Below are 20,203 nucleotides of genomic sequence, written 5' to 3'. Positions count from 1 at the left end.
ATTAATACCCGAGACCCAAGGTGTGTGGGAGATGCAAACAATGCTTGATCGGATTTTCCTTGCGGGGAACAACAACTGTGATGCGGCTCTTGCCAAACGCCTACGCAATCACACGCGGTGTTGTGACAGACGTTAAAAAAAACAAAAACAAAGCAAAACTGGAATTTGTAAATCAACCCTCCTACTTCACGGATTGGACATCTTGAGCCGTCAATTGCGCCCTTCGAGCGATGAGTTTATCACTTATAGACGTCTAATCCATTTGAAGTGGGACGGCGGCAGTGAATGACCGGTTTTATTTTTGCTGCAGTCTGTATCAGCTCCTTTGCTATGGTGTAGGGCATAGGTGGGCCAGTCCTCGAGGATCAGTGGGTCCTGGTCTTTGTTCCAACTGATTCAGCACAGACCGTTTAACCAATTAAGTTTTAGTGGAATCAAGTACTGGTGCACGACAATTATTGGTCCGATAATTATCGGTCCGATAATAGGAACTATGACGTCATCCCAAGAAGTCCAATAACATAATTAATAAGACCGATAATACAGTATGAACTGTGCTCGCTGGCTGGGAAATCAGTTGACCATTTGCGGGGCTTTGCTGCCACCTGCCGGTCAGAATTATTCGCTGCATCTATAATTTGGCCCACAAACTCATTCACTTTACACAGTGCTGTGTCTAGCGTTAGCATTGACAATCGTGGATGCTTTCTGTTACTTACGTTTCCGCCTCGGAAATATATGTCTGTAAGTATTTATGTTTACTATAGCATATGGATGTGCAATATATGTTTACTTCGGTGGTGAAGGGTCATATGTACAGAACTTCATAAGTTGTTGTGTTATAGAAGCCAGGCAATGCTTAAGGCTAGTAGCTCAAGCTAGTGTGCTATGCTATACATGGGGGGTGGCGTGGCTCAGTGGTTAGAGTAGTTGTCCCCCAACCCAGAGGTTGTGGGTTCAGTTCTCTGCCCTGATGAACTCGCCTAAGTGTCCTTGAGCAAGATACTGAACCCCACGTTGCTCCTGGTGCTGCGTCACCAGTAGGTGGATGGCGAGATAGTGTAAAGCGCTTTGAGCGCCTTGAAAGGTGGAAAAGCGCTATATAAGTATAACACCATTTACCATTTACATACATATAATAGTTGTCGTGTTATGTTAGTCCTGTCAGCGTGCTTGGTAGGATTTTATACTAAGCAGAGCATAAACCTCATACTTTATTGAATTTGGGTTCACTCACTGCCGTTTATATTGATTATTATCAGGCAAGCCATTAATCCTTTTTGTTCTACCATATTTTTGTTATGAGGAATGAGTGATAAACCTTACTATATAATGTTTACATTGTTAGTTATAAGCAGTGTTGGGAGTAACGCCGTTATTTTTTCAGTAACGGGGTAATCTAACTAATTACGTTTTCCGCCGTTACAACGCCGTTACCGTTACTGACGGTCAAAAGCGGTGCGTTACTTACTCTGAATAAATTGAAGAAACTACCAGCCGTGTCGAGTCGACTCTCTGCTCTGTTGATTTGTCATCCAAGACTTGGGGTGCGTTCAGGTTCGAGAATAGCGCACGTACTTCTGACTCCAAGCTGTTTGTCCCTGCTCATTCAATTAGACAATGCTTTCCAAAGTTTGGTAACGTTTCTGTGTTTGCTACACCTGATGCTAGCCTCGTTCCCATCTCCCACTGTCAGCCAGCAATAATTCTGCTTCCATCTTGAGGACGGCAGACGCTTTGAAGGTGACGTGAATTGTCGGGAAACTAGCCTACCTGAATGCAGCTCCTCGAGAGATGCGATGGAAGTGATTGTGATTGGCTGAGGGTTAGAGTCATGTGTTGTGGTAAGCCAATCAGAGCCGGTGATTTCACAAGCAAACCGGAACAGCGCGTGTGGCAAACACACACACGCAAAACAGATGCACAGGGTCGGGATGGCAGAGCAGTCAGAAGAAAAATTGTCCTTTAAGAGGTGGGGATATAGACACTATTTCAAGTTTGACGAAATTAAAGGAAAGAACCTGCATGTAATGTGTAATTCATGTCCCGTGGCAAAGCTTTTGTCGACCTCTGTGGTAAGCAATTCAAATCTGCTGAGGCACATAACAAGTTACCTACCTGTCTGTTCTTCTCTATTCCACTGACTCGAATACTGCTCAGAAAATTTCAAATTCTTTGACATACAACAAGTTATTTTTAAAGTAACGGAAATAGTTACTTTCCCTGGTAACTAGTTACTTTTACTATAGAGTAATTCAGTTACTAACTCAGTTACTTTTTGGAAGAAGTAGTGAGTAATGTAACTAATTACTTTTTTAAAGTAACGTGCCCAACACTGGTTATAAGTAAGTTATTGAGAGGCCTTTTGGTTATTGATAGGCTTGCTGTCCTAACCTGTCTCCCAGGTTAAGAAAGTTGTTTCATGGACCAAGACCACAACAGTCTCCTGTAGCACCAAATATTTTTATCTGATGACAAAGCACAATATCTGTTGGGTTTATGTTTTAGTTCAGTGCTCATTGTTCAGGAAACACATCTTCAATTATATTGACTGATTGTGATTGACTCAAATTATATTTATTTGAAAAAATAAATATTGGCACTTTATTTGACGTCAAGACTGTTCTTGTCTTTGTTTTGTTCATTATAATAATGTTCATGTCATTATAAAAAATGAAATACACCAAAAGGTGTCAATGGCGAGTTTTAAATAGAGTAGGGGTGCAGCTATCGAATAGTCGTATGATGCCGCTGTCAAGTACAGTGTTACCAGTTAATATCTTTTGGTGTAAATATTCTGTAATACAGTGAGAACAGTTGAGGTTTATAGTCCAGTGCGGCTTATCTGTGAATAAATGCCGTTTTCGTGTCAAATTTGTTGGGTGGCAAGTTACAGTCCGAAAATTACGATACTCTTTCATCTGTTTTGGTTTGTCTTCTTTTTCCTGTCATGGCAGTTCATGGTTTAGGTTTACCTCTACCGCCCCCTAGAATGGAGGAGGCCTCAAATCAAACATTCGCAATCTGACTGCGTGCACTGAACCATCCGTGCATACAAATACCGTTACACTCTTAAACACAGCAAATTTCTGGTGAAGAGCATCAATACCTTTGCCAACAAATTGTATCCGGACACAATGTTTCAGTAGCGATACTTTGAAGAGTAAAATTCCTATATTTCACCCTCCTGTTAATCACATTTTTGACATCAGATTGGCTATATTCTTCACATATTGGGCACGTTTTTGTCCAGCTCCAAAAATGGCAGACTTGTCGTGGTTCTACACACATTCCTATGATAAAACATCTCCTTTCACGTGAAATTAAAAGCCGTGCGTTTCCACGGCGACGTTCCAAAAGCAATTTCATGCTTCTTTATTAGCCTTTTGCGTCGCGTCAGCAATTTCAGGCGGATTTTTCTGCTGCGAAAAAGAATAGAAAAACAATAGACTGAGTGACTGACTCTTTATTCAACATTTATAATCAAATGGCCAATGAAATAAATGTTGGTTAATCCACCCACCAGATATTGCAAGTAGTTTTGCCATCTCTGTCAAACAGGCAGGCGATGACGGACGACGGTACGGTTGAGCTGTCACAACTTTGCTCACATCAAGAAACAAAGACGCCCCCCCCCCCCCTCGATGGGACGTGGGGGTCCACGTGCGCTGCGATCCGTCGCTTTGACGGCACCCCCGAGCGTTGCGTGGGGGCCCGTGATCTTCACACCGGGTTGTCACTGTCAGAAAAATGTACCGGGAGTGGATCTTCAAGGACAGCATATTTCATGCGGTTTGGGGTAAGTCTTTCAGAATTATTTTTTTTGTACTTGAGATCACGCTTTACTTTTGACGGCTTTTGTGTCGGGGATGTCCAAACGGCACCACGTGTCATGTGAAAAGGTATGATACTAGCATCGGAAGATACGGCGTTAAAATGCAGGTATCGGTATTGGTGAGTATTTTCTTCCGATGCAACAATATAGAGAGATCTGAGTCAATATTCAAAGAAAGAACCAGAAAATTCATTGACTGTACTGTAAACAGAAGCTTAACAAGCTCTAAAACTCCAAAACTTAGCTTAATGGTGGATTTCAAGCAACTATCAGGTGCATACCGCCACCTGCTGTACAAGAATGTGGTGGGTTTTTTGGTCAATATCTAAGTTCGCCTGCCAAATCCTGCTTGTACTCGTGTTGCTGCCTCTAGTGCTCAGTTATGTTATAGTTGCACGGGGCTCATTGATTGTGCCTGACATTTCAGCAGGGCCGAAAACCAAGTGTTTTTTGCCACATGGCAAAAAAAGTTTGCCACATTGCAAAAAATTTTTGCCACATGGCAAAAAAAGTTTGCCACATTGCAAAAAATTTTTGCCACATGGCGAAGAAAATGCCAAATGACAAAAACATTTTGCCACACGGCAAAAAAAAATTGCCACTTGGCAAAAAAAATTAAACATGGCAAAAACTTTCGCCACATGGCAAAAACATTTTGCCACATGGCAAAAACATTTTGCCACATGGCAAAAAAAAAAATGCCACATGGTGAAAAAAAATTGCCACTTGGCAAAAAATGCAACATGGCAAAAAACTTTTGCATCATGGCAAAAAAAAATTGTCACATGTCAAAAGAAAATGCCACATGGGAAAAACATTTTGCCACATGGCGAAAAAAAATTGCCACTTGGCAAAAAAAATTAAACATGGCAAAAACTTTTGCCACATGGCAAAAAAAAAATGCCACTTGGCAAAAAAATTGCCACTTGGCAAAAAAATTGCCACATTGCAAAAAAAAAAATTGTTACGTCAAAAGAAAATGCCACATGGCAAAAATGTTGCCACATGGCAAAAAAAAATAATGCCACATGGCAAAAAAAATGCCACATGGCAAAAAAAAATTGCCACATGGCGAAAAAAAATGCAACATGGCAAAAAACTTGCCACTTGGCAAAATAAATGCAACATGGCAAAAAACGTTTGCCACATGGCAAAAAAAAAAATTGTCACGTCAAAAGAAAATGCCACATGGGAAAAAAATTTTGCCACATGGCAAAAAAAAATTGCCACATGGCGAAAAAAAATTGCCACTTGGCAAAAAAAATTAAACATGGCAAAAACATTTTGCCACATGGCAAAAAAATTGCCACTTGGCAAAAAACTTGCCACATGGCAAAAAAAAAAATTGTCACGTCAAAAGAAAATGCCACATGGGAAAAAATTTTTGCCACATGGCAAAAATGTTGCCACATGGCAAAAAAAAAATAATGCCACATGGCAAAAAAAAATGCCACATGGCGGGAAAAAATTGCCACATGGCGAAAAAAAATGCAACATGGCAAAAAACTTGCCACTTGGCAAAATAAATGCAACATGGCAAAAAAACATTTGCCACATGGCAAAAAAAACATTTTCACATGGCAAAAAAAAATGCCACATGGCGGGAAAAAAATGCCACTTGGCAAAAAAATGCAACATGGCAAAAAACTTTTGCCACATGGCAAAAAAATTTTGTCACATGGCCCAAAAAAAATGCCACATGGCAAAACATTTTTGCCACATGGCAAATACCACTTTTGGTTCTCACTGTCTCTCTGATATTCTTGCCTTTGTCACCTGTACGACTGCTAGCCAAAAGTATTAGCAACCCTGCAATTCTGTTCATTTATTGTGCTTGCAATGAAAAAACAAAAAAACAAAAGAAAATGAAAATTAAATCATTATCAGATTACACAAAACTCCAAAAATGGGTCAGACAAAAGTATTGGCACCATGTGATGCTTCTGTAATTTGTGTAATTAACAACACCTGTTACTTACCTGTGGCACATAACAGGTGGTGGCAAGAACAAAATCACTTTTGCAGCCAGTTAAAATGGATTAAAGTTGACTCAACCTGTGTCCTTGTGTGTACCATATTGAGCATGGAGAAAAGAAAGAAGACCAAAGAACTGTCTGAGGACTTGAGAAGCAAAATTGTGAGGAAGCATGGGCAATCTCAAGGCTACAAGTCCATATCCAAAGACTTGAATGTTCCTGTGTCTACTGTGCGCAGTGTGACAATGACCCAAAACACACTTCAAAAAGCACTAGATAATGGTTTGAAAGAAAGCACTGAAGACTTCTAAAGTGGCCAGCAATGCGTCCAGACCTGAATCTCATAGAACACTTATGGCAAGATTTGAAAATGGCAGTTTGGAGAAGGCACCTTTCAAATCTCAGAGACCTGGTACAGTTGGCCAAAGAAGAATGGTCTAAAACTCCAGCAGAGCATTGTTAGAAACACACTGATGGATACCGGATCTACGCAGTTATTTTGTCTAAAGGTTGTGCTCCCAAGTATTAGGCTGAGGGTGCCAATACTTTTATCGATCCCATTTTTTGGAGTTTTTTGTTCATTCTCTTCTGTGTTTGTCATTGCAAGCAAAATAATGAATGAATGAAGATATTACTACCAAAGCATTTGTAATTGCAATCATTTTCTGAGAGAAATTTAGCATTATCTGACAGAATTGCAAGGGTGCCAATAATTTTGGCCAGCAGTGCAGGTACTGTTGGAATTTGACCTTTTAGCCAGATTACCAGTTTCACGCCAGCTAAACCGCTGGAACCGCGCTAGCGCAATCCAAACGTCCTGGGCCGATGCAAACCCAACAACCCGGCCAAAAGGCCAAACTCCGCGCATTCGACAGCAATCAGACAGCAAGGCAAAAACAGCAAACAGACCCAGACAAAGAAGAAGGCTGGATCCAGGGTCAACAAAAGATTCCTGAGCAAAATGACAACGATTAGTTTAAACATTCAGGCTCTGGTGATGCAAGCTGTGGTCCGGAAAAAGGGTGTGTTTGGGCGTTGTTTAGGGTTATTGTCTGTTGTGAATTGGGAAGGAGGGTTCAGGCGTTTCTGATGTCAGGGCAACAAGAATTGAGGAATTTTGCCAGCCTCAGCGCCACGTGAGTGCTGAGTGTCAACTTCTCAGTCGCAGGTTCCTCCATTATCGGATGTTCCTTGTGTGAGGAGAGGAGGACTTTTAACTCATTCACTCCTAGCCATTTTCACCGTTGCAACCCCCTTCGCTCCCGGCCGTTTTACTGGATTTTGACTGATTTTGCAAGGCCCACAGAAAATTGAGAGACAGCGAGAACCAAAAGTGGTATTTGCCATGTGGCAAAAATGTTTTGCCATGTGGCATTTTTTTTGCCATTTGGCAAAAATGTTTTGTCACATGGCATTTGTTTTGCCATGTGGCATTTTTTTTTTTTGCCATGTGGCATTTTTTTTTGCCATGTGGCATTTTTTTTTTTTTTTTGCCATGTGGCATTTTTTTTTTGCCACTTTCGGTTTTCGGCCCTGCTGAGAAAATTCTGTTCTATTATATAAACATGGAACCCATCAAAAGAAAAATTATACTCTTTTCTTTCAGCAGGAAAAAAAGTCTTTTTCCATTCTTTAGAAACCAGCATTAGAAAATAGCTTAGTTTGAGCAATTTTCCAATTTCTGGTGAAAAAACACAGAAATCGAGCTTTTTGTAAAAGCATGCATTTCAAACATAACTTTGACTTTAACACAGCTATTTTTTGCTTTAGTTACATCCCAAGCATCTGAATAATGTTTTCCTTTTACAAAATAACATAAACAACAAGACAAATAGAGATTTTGATAGCAAAGTAACAATTTATTTACACATAACTAACTGAGAGATGATACTGTTGTGGCTGCGACAGCCGGGTAAACTTTTCCCTCATCGCCGTCTGTCTCATAAAGATGGATTTTTTTTTAGTCTCTGCGGGGTCTGCTCAGTCGTTCTGCTTGGTTGTCCAACGCCTGGCATCCCGGGCGTCCTCTAGGTTGTTCTGCTCGGTCGTCCGCCGCCTGGCATCCTGGACACCATTCGGTCGTCTTCCGCCGGTGCCCCGGCCGTGCGGCCCGGCTGTTTGTTGCTTTTGAATCGGGTTGCGAGTCTTACCAAATGCGCTACTGCCCTCCAGTGGCCAGTTTTATTGATTTAAAATGGATTTTCAGCTTTGTGCTTTGGAGATAAATTGAATCGAAACCCAGAGATGTCTCTTGTTAAAAAAAAAAAAAAAAAACGTAAAAGACGTATAAATACATCTTTGGGACACTGAAACAATTAAAAATATAACACAGTTATACGTTTTTGGGAGCAAATGAGTTAATTGTAGGGCTGTCAAACGATTAAAATTTTCAATCGAGTTAATAACAGCTTAAAAATTAATTAATCAAAATTAATCGCAATTCAAACCATCTATAAAATATGCCATATTTTTATGTAAATTATTGTTGGAATGGAAAGAGAAGACTGATATATACAACCAACATACTGTACATAAGTACTGTATTTGTTCATTATAACAATAAATCAACAAGATGGCATTAACATTATTAACATTCTGTTAAAGCGACCCATGGATAAAACGACTTGTAGTTCTTAAAAGATAAATGTTAGTACAAGTTATAGAAATTTCATATTAAAATCCCTCTAATGTTTTCGTTTTAATAAAATTTGTAAAATTTTCGATCAAAAAATAAACTAGTAGCTCGCCATTGTTGATGTCAATAATTACACAATGCTCATGGTGCTGAAAGCCATAAAATTAGTCGCACCCAAGCGCCAGCAGAGGGCGACAAAACACCAAAAAACACAAGTAACAAGTGGACAAGACACTGTGCTGTCATTTTAATCAGAGCGGGCCGTTGAGTTAAATGCGTCAAATATTTTAACGTGATTAATCTAAAAAATGAATTCCCGCCCGTTAACGCGATAATTTTGACAGCCCTAGTTAATTGTTCTGGACTATCCATTTTGGGATTTGGTGGTCCAGATGTGGGCTTGTAGATGTCTTGCAGTAATTTAGCAAAATGTATACAGTATGTTTTCAAACAAAGTGTTTTTGGCGGGTAGCAGCTTTGGTATCAGTGCAACACTATTGACAAAAGTGCTATAAAGTTGCAAAGTCAAATACCCACGTAGGCAAATGTTTCCGCCTCCTGATGCTGCCGATGCCTATTCTTCACCCAGGGACGGTAGAGCACTTAACTCGGCGCTGTCATGATTCCCCCAATTATGGGTGACAGCTTCCAATCCACGTGGGAGGCAGATCAACTCAGGAAGTGCCAAGCAGAATGCGAAGCGCACCCCCCGGCATTAATAATTCAACCGGAGTTACATTCATATGCAGCCTAAGCGCTGCAGTTTGGGCCCCATTAGTGCTAAAGGCGAGCAGACACTCCCTTATAGGCAGGCCTCCCTTTTAGCTTGATGTTCAGTCGCAGGTGGAAAGCATAGCATGTTTAGTTTCTACAAGGTGAAACGCTTTCAAGGTTTTGCAACCGGGAAACTGTGGGAACAAACTTTATCAATGGCTTTATTGTATTATTTTTCATTGGCACATTTACCGAGGACCCGATCTGCTCTCGAAACTAGTTCACTTGGTCACTTTCTGGTCACTTCCTATAAATTTTGGGGCATAGGGTTAGCACAGCATCCCTCTGCAATTTCCATGACTTCAGTCTTGGAGTTTTGAGTGAGTGTATTTCACAGATTTGTTCAAAAAAAGTGATGACATTTGCCAGTCAGCAGCCGAGTTTGCACTCCCCCTGCAAGCCTGGTGACCTTTTCCCCCCACAAAGCCTGCTCTTCACTTAGAAAGGAGTAAAAAGGCTAAAGAAATTTCACCGGGAAGCAATATATTTCATTTGAGATTATGAACTGTGGATCATTGGCGGCGGCGCCGGCGAGACACCTGATTCTTAATAACGGGGTTTCTTTAAATAGGAATTGAGGAAATCACGACACATTAGCATTTCAAAGAGGATGGCGGGGCGTAATTGCTTTCATTTCACTCAGTCAGTATTTTCTCTCGTATAAGGTGACTTTCATGCGAGTTTAAGTGATGACCGGTTGGATTGACAGAAAAATAACATATATTTTCCCCAGAATCATCTATTTCAGCTTTAAAACATCCTTAACTCATTGGCTGCCATTGATAGATGAACCAGAGTTGCTCAAAGAACTGGAGAACTGTTGTCAATGCAAGGCAATTCTGGGTCCCTCCCCTGAAATTATCAAGAAAGTGACCTAAAAAATGCAAAAATCCACAACAAAATGACTGAAACTCAACCCACTGAACTAAAATTGGCTAAAATTCAACAGGAAGTGAGATAGAAATGCCCCAAAATAAACTGGAAGTAGCCCAAAAATTTTTAGGAACCCAAATTCAACAGGAAGTGAACTCAAAATCTTCCATGAAAATAGCCTTTATGTTAGCTTACTGGCTGTCATTGACGGCGCTAGACATCCACTTCATTTGGACGGTATTGGACGTCAAGCGCAGTCAATGGCACCACAGCCATACATTTTTCTGCCATTTAAAATGATTGGAAATTTTGGATGTGCATCGCCGTCAATGGCATGGATGTAAATGGCCTGCAAAAATGCCATATATCAAAAAAATGCCACATCCCAAAAAGAAAATGCCACATGCCAAAATCCGTTTTGCCACACCCCCAAAAAAATGCCACGTACTAAATAAAATGCCACATGCCAAAAGCCATTTTCCATATACCGAATAAAAATGCCACACACCAAAATCCATTTTGCCACATACCAAATAAAATGCCACATGCTAAAAGCCATTTTGCCACATACCAAAAAAAAAGCCACATGCCAAATAAAAATGACACATGCCAGAAGCCATTTTGCCACATATCAAAATCCATTTTTCCACATAACAAATAAAAATACCACATACCAAAATCCATTTTGCCACATACCAAAATCCATTTTACCACATACCCAAAAAAAGCCACATGCCAAAATCAATTTTGCCACATACCAAATAAAAATGCCACAAGCCAAAATCCATTTTTCCACATACCAAATAAAAACGCCACATACCAAAATCATTGTTGCTACATAACAAATAAAAACGCCACATACCAAAATCATTGTTGCTACATAACAAATAAAAATGCCACATACCAAAATCCATTTTGCCACATAACACATAAAAATGCCACATACCAAAATCCATTTTGTCACGTACCAAATAAAAATGCCACTTACCAAATAAAAATGCCACGTACAAAAAAACAACACATGCCAAAAGCCATTTTGCCACATACCAAAAAAAAAAATGCCATATATCAAAATCCATCTTGCCCCATACCAAAATCCATTTTAACACATACCAAAAAAAGCCACATGCCAAAATCAATTTTGCCACATACCAAATAAAAATGCCACAAGCCAAAATCCATTTTGCCACATACCAAAAAAAAATTCCACATACCAAAATCCATTTTTCCAGATACCACATAAAAATGCCACATACTAAAATCATTGTTGCTACATAACAAATAAAAATGCCACATACCAAAATCCATTTTGCCACATAACACATAAAAATGCCACATACCAAAATCCATTTTACCACATACGAAAAAAAATGCCACATACCTAAATACATTTTGCCACATACCCCCCAAAAATACCACATACCAAAATCCATTTTGCCACATACTCCCCAAAAATACCACATACCAAAATCCATTTTGCGACATACCAAAAAAAAAATGCCACGTACCAAATAAAAAAGCCACGTACCAAATAAAAATGCCACGTACAAAAAAACACCACATGCCAAAATCCATTTTGCCACATACCAAAAAAAATGCCACATACTAAAATCCATTTTAGCACATACCAAAAAAGGCCACATACCAAATATAAATGCCAAATAAAATTTTTTTTTTAAAAACGGCAAATGCAGAAATCCATTTTGCCACATACCAAATAAAACTGCCACAAACCAAAATCAATTTGGCTACATAACAAATTAAGATCCCACATGCTAAAAGCCATTTTACCACATACTAAAAAATGCCACATACCAAAATCATTTTTGCTACATAACAAATAAAAAATGCCACATGCCATAATCCATTTTGCCACATGCCAAAAGCCATTTTGCCACATACCGAAAAATGCCACATGCCAAAAGCCATTTTACCACATACTAAAAAAAATTCCACATACCAAAATCCATTTTGCCACATGCCAGATAAAAATGCCACATACCAAAATCCATTTTGCTACATACCAAAAAAAATGCCACATGCCAAAATCCGTTTTGCCACATGCCAAAAGCCATTTTACCACATACTAAAAAAATATTTCCACATACCAAAATCCATTTTGCCACATGCCAAATAAAAATGCCACATACCAAAATCCATTTTGCCACATACCAAAAAAATGCCACATACCAAAATCCATTTTACCACATACCAAAAAAATGCCACATACAGAAATCCATTTTACCACATACCAAAATCCATTTTGCCACATACCAAAATCCATTTTACCACACATACCGAAAAATGCCACATGCCAAAATCCATTTTGCCACATACCAAATAAAAAATGCCTCTTGCCAAAGCCATTTCGCCACATGCCAAAATCCATTTTGCAACATATCAAAAAAAAAAAAAAATCCACATACCAAAATCCATTTTACCACATACCAAAAAAGTCCAGATGCCAAAACCCTTTTTGCCACATACCAAATAAAAATGCCACATGCCAAAAGCCATTTCGCCACATACCAAAATCCATTTTGCCACATACCATAAAAATGCCACATGCCAAAATCCGTTTTGCCTCATACCGAATACCACTTTTTGATCTCGGCCCTGCTGGAAACCGGTGCGCTTACAGGTCAATTTGTGTTCATTTTTCGGGCATTTATAGGCAACTTCCTGTTGATTCTGCATCACTTCCTATTCATTTGGGGACATTCTTAAGTCACTATCAATTTTAATTAAGCATTGCCTGGCATTGGCTGCTACTGACGGCCATAGACGTATGGGTTAACACATTCGTTAATTCGCTGCCATCCCTCCCACTTCAAACGGATTGGACGTCTACTAGTGCTCAACTCATTCCAATGTTATATCGCCATATCGTGAGACTTGTATCACAAATCATATTAGACAAAAATACATGAACTTACAGCCGATTGTCATCCGACGGCAAAGTGCGAGTTAGCGAGTAAAAACAACATTCTTTGACCTCACGCACCATCTGTATTCCTCTTCAGCTTTCCTTTTCCTGCCACTGAACCGATCATGTTTATGTATGAGGAATAATAAAGCGCATATATGCCACTTTGACGCCGCACATTAAGGATTTACTGCCGGACTTTTCCTCCGCTAGCGCGTGGATGGCCCAGATAGACGTTTATGTACTTGTATCCGCCGCTTTAGAAAGGGACGGATGGACATTACGGGGGAGTTTGCTCGGGATCATCTCGCGATCTAAATGCAAATTTTGGGAAGTGGTGTGAAAGCGCCGGGGAGATTATTACCTACATGGCTGCCTTTAATGAACAGCGAGCGGCGTCGGAGGCAAAGTGACGGATTGTGTCCGTATGATCACACTGAATAATTACTCCTTTTTAATATATATATTTTAAAAATACTCTTTTCTTTGCACCTCCGCCAGCCCGGAAGCAGTCACAAGTCGCACTTGTTCCGAGGTGTGTTGTGAACTCGAGTGTGGCGCTAGCACGTGTTGAAAGAATTGCAACCCCTTGGCGCTTGTTTTAATAAGAAATCTCAAGTCGGCTGGGAATGATCAAACTTTAGTTGGCCTTTTAGAAAAAGAGCGCAACAATTTGGAATCATCAAAAGCACTTGAATGTCGTCCAAATATTACAAAAAAAAGATAAGACTGGCAATTTACGCTGCGTCTTGCTGCGCTATGATTCTCAAGGACGTCTCCAATCTCATGCAAAACAGCAGCATTCCATTCAAACTACTTACTTGTATCTCATCCTACATTTACGGAGCCGTTAAAGGGACATCAACAGAAATACCGTATTGGCCTGAATATAAGACGGCCCTGATTATAAGACGACCCCCTCTTTTTCAAGACTCAAGTTTGAAAAAGACTTTTTGAACACCAAATTAATTTCTATACAGAAAATAATTACAGTACATCCGAAACAAATGATTATAACAACATATTTGAGAGAAAAAGCTTGTTATTTTGCCTCATTCAAATCTTAATATCTGAACATTTAAATATCTAAACTAAAGTGCAATCACATTCTTAAATGAATGGCTTCTGGTTTTTGAAATGGAAATAAACCAATCTATTGTGATAAAACAACAAAATTGCAATAACTGCATTAACCATCAAAGTGAAGTCTAACTGTAGTCCTGAAACAAATCTGAATAAGGAAAAGCAATGCAATGAAATAATGCAAACTGGTTAAACTTGAGAGTAGCTGAGATCTGTCATGACAGAACATCGCTTCAATGATATCTGGCGCCATCTAGCGTTGTGAATGGGTGTAATGTCTACACCGCGAATACAGTGCCTTGCAAAAGTATCCGGCCCCGTTGAATCTTGCAACCTTTCGCCACATTTCAGGCTTCAAACATTAAGATATGAAATTTAATTTTTTTGTCAAGAATCAACAACAAGTGGGACACAATCGTGAAGTGGAACAACATTTATTGAATAATTTAAACTTTTTTAACAAATAAAAAACTGAAAAGTGGGGCGTGCAATATTATTCGGCCCCTTTACTTTCAGTGCGGCAAACTCACTCCAGAAGTTCAGTGAGGATCTCTGAATGATCCAATGTTGTCCTAAATGACCAATGATGATAAATAGAATCCACCTGTGTGTAATCAAGTCTCCGTATAAATGCACCTGCTCTGTGATAGTCTCAGGGTTCTGTTTAAAGTGCAGAGAGCATTATGAAAACCAAGGAACGCACCAGGCAGGTCCGAGATACTGTTGTGGAGAAGTTTAAAGCCGGATTTGGATACAAAAAGATTTCCCAAGCTTTAAACATCTCAAGGAGCACTGTGCAAGCCATCATATTGAAATGGAAGGAGCATCAGACCACTGCAAATCTACCAAGACCCGGCCGTCCTTCCAAACTTTCTTCTCAAACAAGGAGAAAACTGATCAGAGATGCAGCCAAGAGGCCCATGATCAATCTGAATGAACTGCAGAGATCTACAGCTGAGGTGGGAGAGTCTGTCCATAGGATAACAATCAGTTGTACACTGCACAAATCTGGCCTTTATGGAAGAGTGACAAGAAGAAAGCTATTTCTCAAAGATATCCATAAAAAGTCTCGTTTATAGTTTGCCACAAGCCACCTGGGAGACACACCAAACATGTGGAAGAAGGTGCTCGGGTCAGATGAAACCAAAATGGAACTTTTTGGCCACAATGCAAAACGATATGTTTGGCGTAAAAGCAACACAGCTCATCACCCTGAACACACCATCCCCACTGTCAAACGTGGTGGCAGCATCATGGTTTGGGCCTGCTTTTCTTCGGCAGGGACAGGGAAGATGGTTAAAATTGACGGGAAGATGGATGCAGCCAAATACAGGAACATTCTGGAAGAAAACCTGTTGGTATCTGCACAAGACCTGAGACTGGGATGGAGATTTATCTTCCAACAGGACAATGATCCAAAACATAAAGCCAAATCTACAATGGAATGGTTAAAAAATAAACGTATCCAGGTGTTAGAATGGCCAAGTCAAAGTCCAGACCTGAATCCAATCGAGAATCTGTGGAAAGAGATGAAGACTGCTGTTCACAAACACTCTCCATCCAACCTCACTGAGCTCGAGCTGTTTTGCAAGGAAGAATTGGCTAGAATGTCAGTCTCTCGATGTGCAAAACTGATAGAAACATACCCCAAGCGACTTGCAGCTGTAATTGGAGCAAAAGGTGGCGCTACAAAGTATTAACGCAAGGGGGCCGAATAATATTGCACGCCCCACTTTTCAGTTTTTTATTTGTTAAAAAAGTTTAAATTATCCAATAAATTTTCTTCCACTTCACGATTGTGTCCAACTTGTTGTTGATTCTTGACAAAAATTGAAATTTTATATCTTTATGTTTGAAGCCTGAAATGTGGCGAAAGGTTGCAAGGTTCAAGGGGGCCGAATACTTTTGCAAGGCACTGTATATTCACTCTCACACACATATATTCTCCTCTCACATACATACATTCTCCTCTCATGTACATATATTCTCCTCTCACATCCATGCATTCTCCTCTCATATACAGTGGGGCAAAGAAGTATTTAGTCAACCACCAATAGTGCAAGTTCTCCCACTTGAAAATATTAGAGAGGCCTGTAATTGTCAACATGGGTAAACCTCAACCATGAGAGACAGAATGTGGGGAAAAAAAAAAAAACAGAAAATCACATTGTTTGATTTTTAAAGAATTTATTTCCAAATTAGAGTTGAAAATAAGTATTTGGTCACCTACAAACAAGCAAGATTTCTGGCTGTCAAAGAGGTCTAACTTCTTCTAACGAGGTCTAACGAGGCTCCATTCGTTACCTGTATTAATGGCACCTGTTTTAACTCATTATCGGTATAAAAGACGCCTGTCCACAAACTCAGTCAGTCACACTCCAAACTCCACTATGGCAGAGAGCAAAGAGCTGTCGAAGGACACCAGAGACAAAATTGTAGACCTGCACCAGGCTGGGAAGACTGAATCTGCAATAGGTAAAACTAAAGGTGTCCCGATCGATTGGCATGGGTCCGATCACATCATTTTCAAAGTATCGGAATTGGCAAAAAAATATCGGACATGCCTTTTTTTAATATATATATGTTTTTTAATTAAATCGTTTTCTAATTGTATTTAACATTAGAGACAAAATGTCTTACACTCATCCAGAGTCTTTAGTTTTGACTTAAAGTAGGGCTATCAAATTTATCGCGTTAACGGCGGAAATTAATTTTTTTTAATTAATCACGTTAAATAAATTACTTGCGCTGCACGACCTACTCACGCATTGTCGCGTTCAATTTATAATGGCGCCGTTTTACCTATATATAGAGCTAAAAGGCAGCGTAAAATGAGTAGAGTGAATTTTGGCAGCCTTTTGAGCCTTTTTTTAATTGGCTAAAGACTTACTATCCCTCTCTCAATAATTAGAAATATCGTGGGAAGCAATGTGGGGAAGAAAGGTGGTAGTTGAGAATGTATGTGTGTGAGAGGGCCAGAATTAAAAATGTCTGATAGAATTGTTGCATTTTCATAGTAAAAGTCCACTAGCTTAAATGCTAAATATCTCTAATGTTTACTAGATAGTATCTGGTGCACGCGACAAACTATCTGGTAGAATTGTTGCAATTGGCTAACTTAAAAACAAAAGTCCGCTAGCTTAAATGCTATAAATTGCTCAGGTTTCCAACAACTGGCTAATTTGCATAGCAAAAGTCTGCTTGCTTAAATGCTATAAATTGCTAATGTTTACAACAATTGGCTAACTTGAAAGCAAAAGTCCGCTAGCTTAAATGCTAAATAATGCCAATGTTTAAAACAATTGGCTAACTTGCATTGAAAAAGTCCGCTAGCTTGATTGCAATGAGGACATTTATAATGCTACCAAATAGTTTCTGGTGCGCACCAGAAACAATATGGTAAAACTGTTGCATTGTATATATATATATATATATATATATTTATTTATTTATTTTTTTTAATTCGTAAAATTCCACTAGCTTGAATGGTATATAATGCGAATGTTTACAATAATTGGCTAACTTGCATCGCAAAAGTCTGCTAGCTTGATTGCTATATAATGCTAATATTTTTTAAAAAAGAATAGCGCACTGGTGGTAGCTGGTGCGCACCAGATTGTTTCTAGTGTGCAACAGATTGCTTAAATTTATTTTATTTCTGTTGATGTCCCTTTATAGGCTCTGTATTACATTTTTTAATCAAATTCACATCATATACACCTCCAAAAATTCAGCAAATCGAAGAAGAAGACAAATATTTTTGCCCAAAAAGTATGGTTCCACCAAAATTTGACAAAAACTCATTTATTTAAATAATCCAATTCATTTCAAATAGGAAAAAAAATGAGCCGATATTAACATGAACTGAATGAGATTTCCCGTTGATTTGGGGGGATTTCGAGGTGACTGTCAAATTTTGGGGAACTTCCTGTTGATTTTGTGTCACCCCTGCTAGTTTTTGAGGATTTCTGGGTCCGTTCCTGTTGATTTTGGAGGAATTCCAAATCAATTTCTTATGATTTGGGGTGGAGGGTCATTTACAGATGACTCGATTTTGGGTAACTTCCTGTTGATTTGGTGTCACTTCTTAGTGATTTTAGGGCATTTCTAGGTCACTTCCTGCTGATTTTAGAGGCCTCTCTAGTTCACGTCCTGTTGATTTTTGATCAAATCTGGGTCCTGTTGATTCTTGTTGACAGAAAATTTTCGCAAATGTACAACAAATGAACTCAGAATGCTACAAATTGCTAGGAAGTGACCTGTAAGTGCCCTTAAAATTAACTCATTGCCTGCCATTGACATTAATAGGGAGGACTGACCGTGAAAGCTCATCGACAGGACCAGACGTTTAATCTGTCAAAGTGGGAGGAGCGAATGAATGTTCGTGGTCCATTCGAAGTGACCTGAAAATGCACAATTTCTCCAGAAACCACAGCTTCTTGTTCTAAAATATGTTTGTGTTTAATTCCAATCCGATACACAGCTCTATATTCTGAATATAGTCTAGAGAAATTTTGAAAAACACTATTTTAAAGCATTGTTTACTCGCCGACATTTATACAGCAACGCGGAGCAGTACGCACACGCCCTCGGATATCAATCTTGCCGAGTATTCCATCAGTGATGTCACTCCGATAAAACCAATCGAGTTTTAAGCCGCCTCATTTGCATAGGTTAATTTCGAACAGCACCTGAAATTAGGCTTGAAAGGATAATTACCTAATCTGCTCTTCTCCCCTGGGGACTGCCCCCGTCACTTCTTCCCCCCACCGAACCAAAGGCGGGTTATATAAACGTATGTCCCGACATCTCCCTTCTCAGGCATCTGTTTTCACGGCTAGGCCGAGGCAATCGCTCCCTCCCGCGCCGGATCGCTCGGACGTTTCTTTAATTCACTCCCACTCGTGTACTCGACGGCAAATTGCCTCCGCAAGCCAGATAATTTGCCTCAAATATACCTGCAGCCATCAGCGGCGCTTTGACGACACGGAGGGCAAGCTCATTTCCATTCAGGCGTGAACATGATGGATACACCCGTCGCAGTGATTATCTCTCTTTGAGGGACACGGCGCCAGCATTTCGGTACAGTTTCATTTGCGGAATTCTAAACAGGGCCAGCGCCACGCCTGACACTGACATGTCAGATATGAGCGCGTAACATCACGCCGACGGGGCTTTTGATCTCTTTTGAGCTTGTAGAGACCTTTTGTCGATGTTCGCCAGGTTTGGCTCAAGAGTCGGCGTCAGGACAGTCTGTTCTCAGAGGGTTTAGGTCTTGGGAGGGGCAGATAGACAGGGGTGGGCAAACTATTCTACAAAGGGCCGTAGTGGGTGCGGATTTTCGTTGAAACCCATCAAAAGGACACTTTTTCACCAATCTGGTGTCTTACAAGTGCAATCAGTTGATTGCAGCCAGGTGCTCCTTGTTTCCCCGGACCTCTCATTGGTTAAACCTGTGTAACAAAGACCAGTACCTATTGCGGCCCTTGAGGACCAGTTTGACCACCCCTGTCTTAGAGGGTTTAGGTCTGGGGATGATGGTTCATTCAAGTGTGAGCCGCAGGTTCTTCACTTATTCAGTGCTATTGACTGTGATAGTCATTGAAGAGGAAGGACAGGAAAGACTAGTGTATGGCAGGGTTAGTGCGACATTTTTTACAGGGCATGTATTTAACTCATTGGCTGCCGTTGACGGCGCTAGACGTCCAATTCGTTTTGACAGTGAATGTTTTTTCGAGAGTCGGCGTTAGGACAGTTCTGAAAGGGTTTAGGTCCGGGGATTATGGTTTATTTAAGGGTGAGCGATGGTTCTTGACTCATTCGGTGCTATTGACGGTGCTGGTTATTGAAAAGGGAGGACAGGAAAGACTAGGGTATTGCAGGGTGAGTGCGACATTTCTTACAGGGCACATTATTAACTCATTGGCTACCATTGACCACGCCAGACGTCCAATCCGTTTTGACATTAAATGTTCATTTGAGAGTTGGCGACAGGACAGTTCTTTGAGGGTTTAGGTCTGGGGATTATGGTTTGTTAAGGGTGAGCCGCAGGTTCTTGAGTCATTCAGTGCTATTGACTGTGTTGGTTATTGAAGAGGGAA

The 20,203-nt window shown here is 40.0% G+C and overlaps 1 protein-coding gene across 3 annotated transcripts in view; it reads left to right on the top strand.

The window, feature by feature from the left end:
* Positions 1–20,203, top strand: part of LOC130928518 (uncharacterized) — a 407,312-nt gene that overhangs the window by 193,173 nt on the left and 193,936 nt on the right. For all 3 annotated transcript variants that reach the window (XR_009066693.1, XM_057855193.1, XM_057855192.1), the window contains exon 4: positions 3,562–3,799. Coding sequence is in view for 2 of the 3 variants with exons in the window: in XM_057855193.1 (XP_057711176.1) it covers positions 3,562–3,799 (238 nt within the window). In the remaining variant the exon portion in view is untranslated. The remainder of the gene's footprint in view (positions 1–3,561; positions 3,800–20,203) is intronic.

Source organism: Corythoichthys intestinalis, chromosome 13 (assembly GCF_030265065.1).
Source record: "Corythoichthys intestinalis isolate RoL2023-P3 chromosome 13, ASM3026506v1, whole genome shotgun sequence".
Classification (NCBI taxonomy): Eukaryota; Metazoa; Chordata; class Actinopteri; order Syngnathiformes; family Syngnathidae; genus Corythoichthys; species Corythoichthys intestinalis.
Note: the sequence above shows the minus strand (reverse complement) of the source record. Positions and strands in the feature narration are given on the sequence as shown.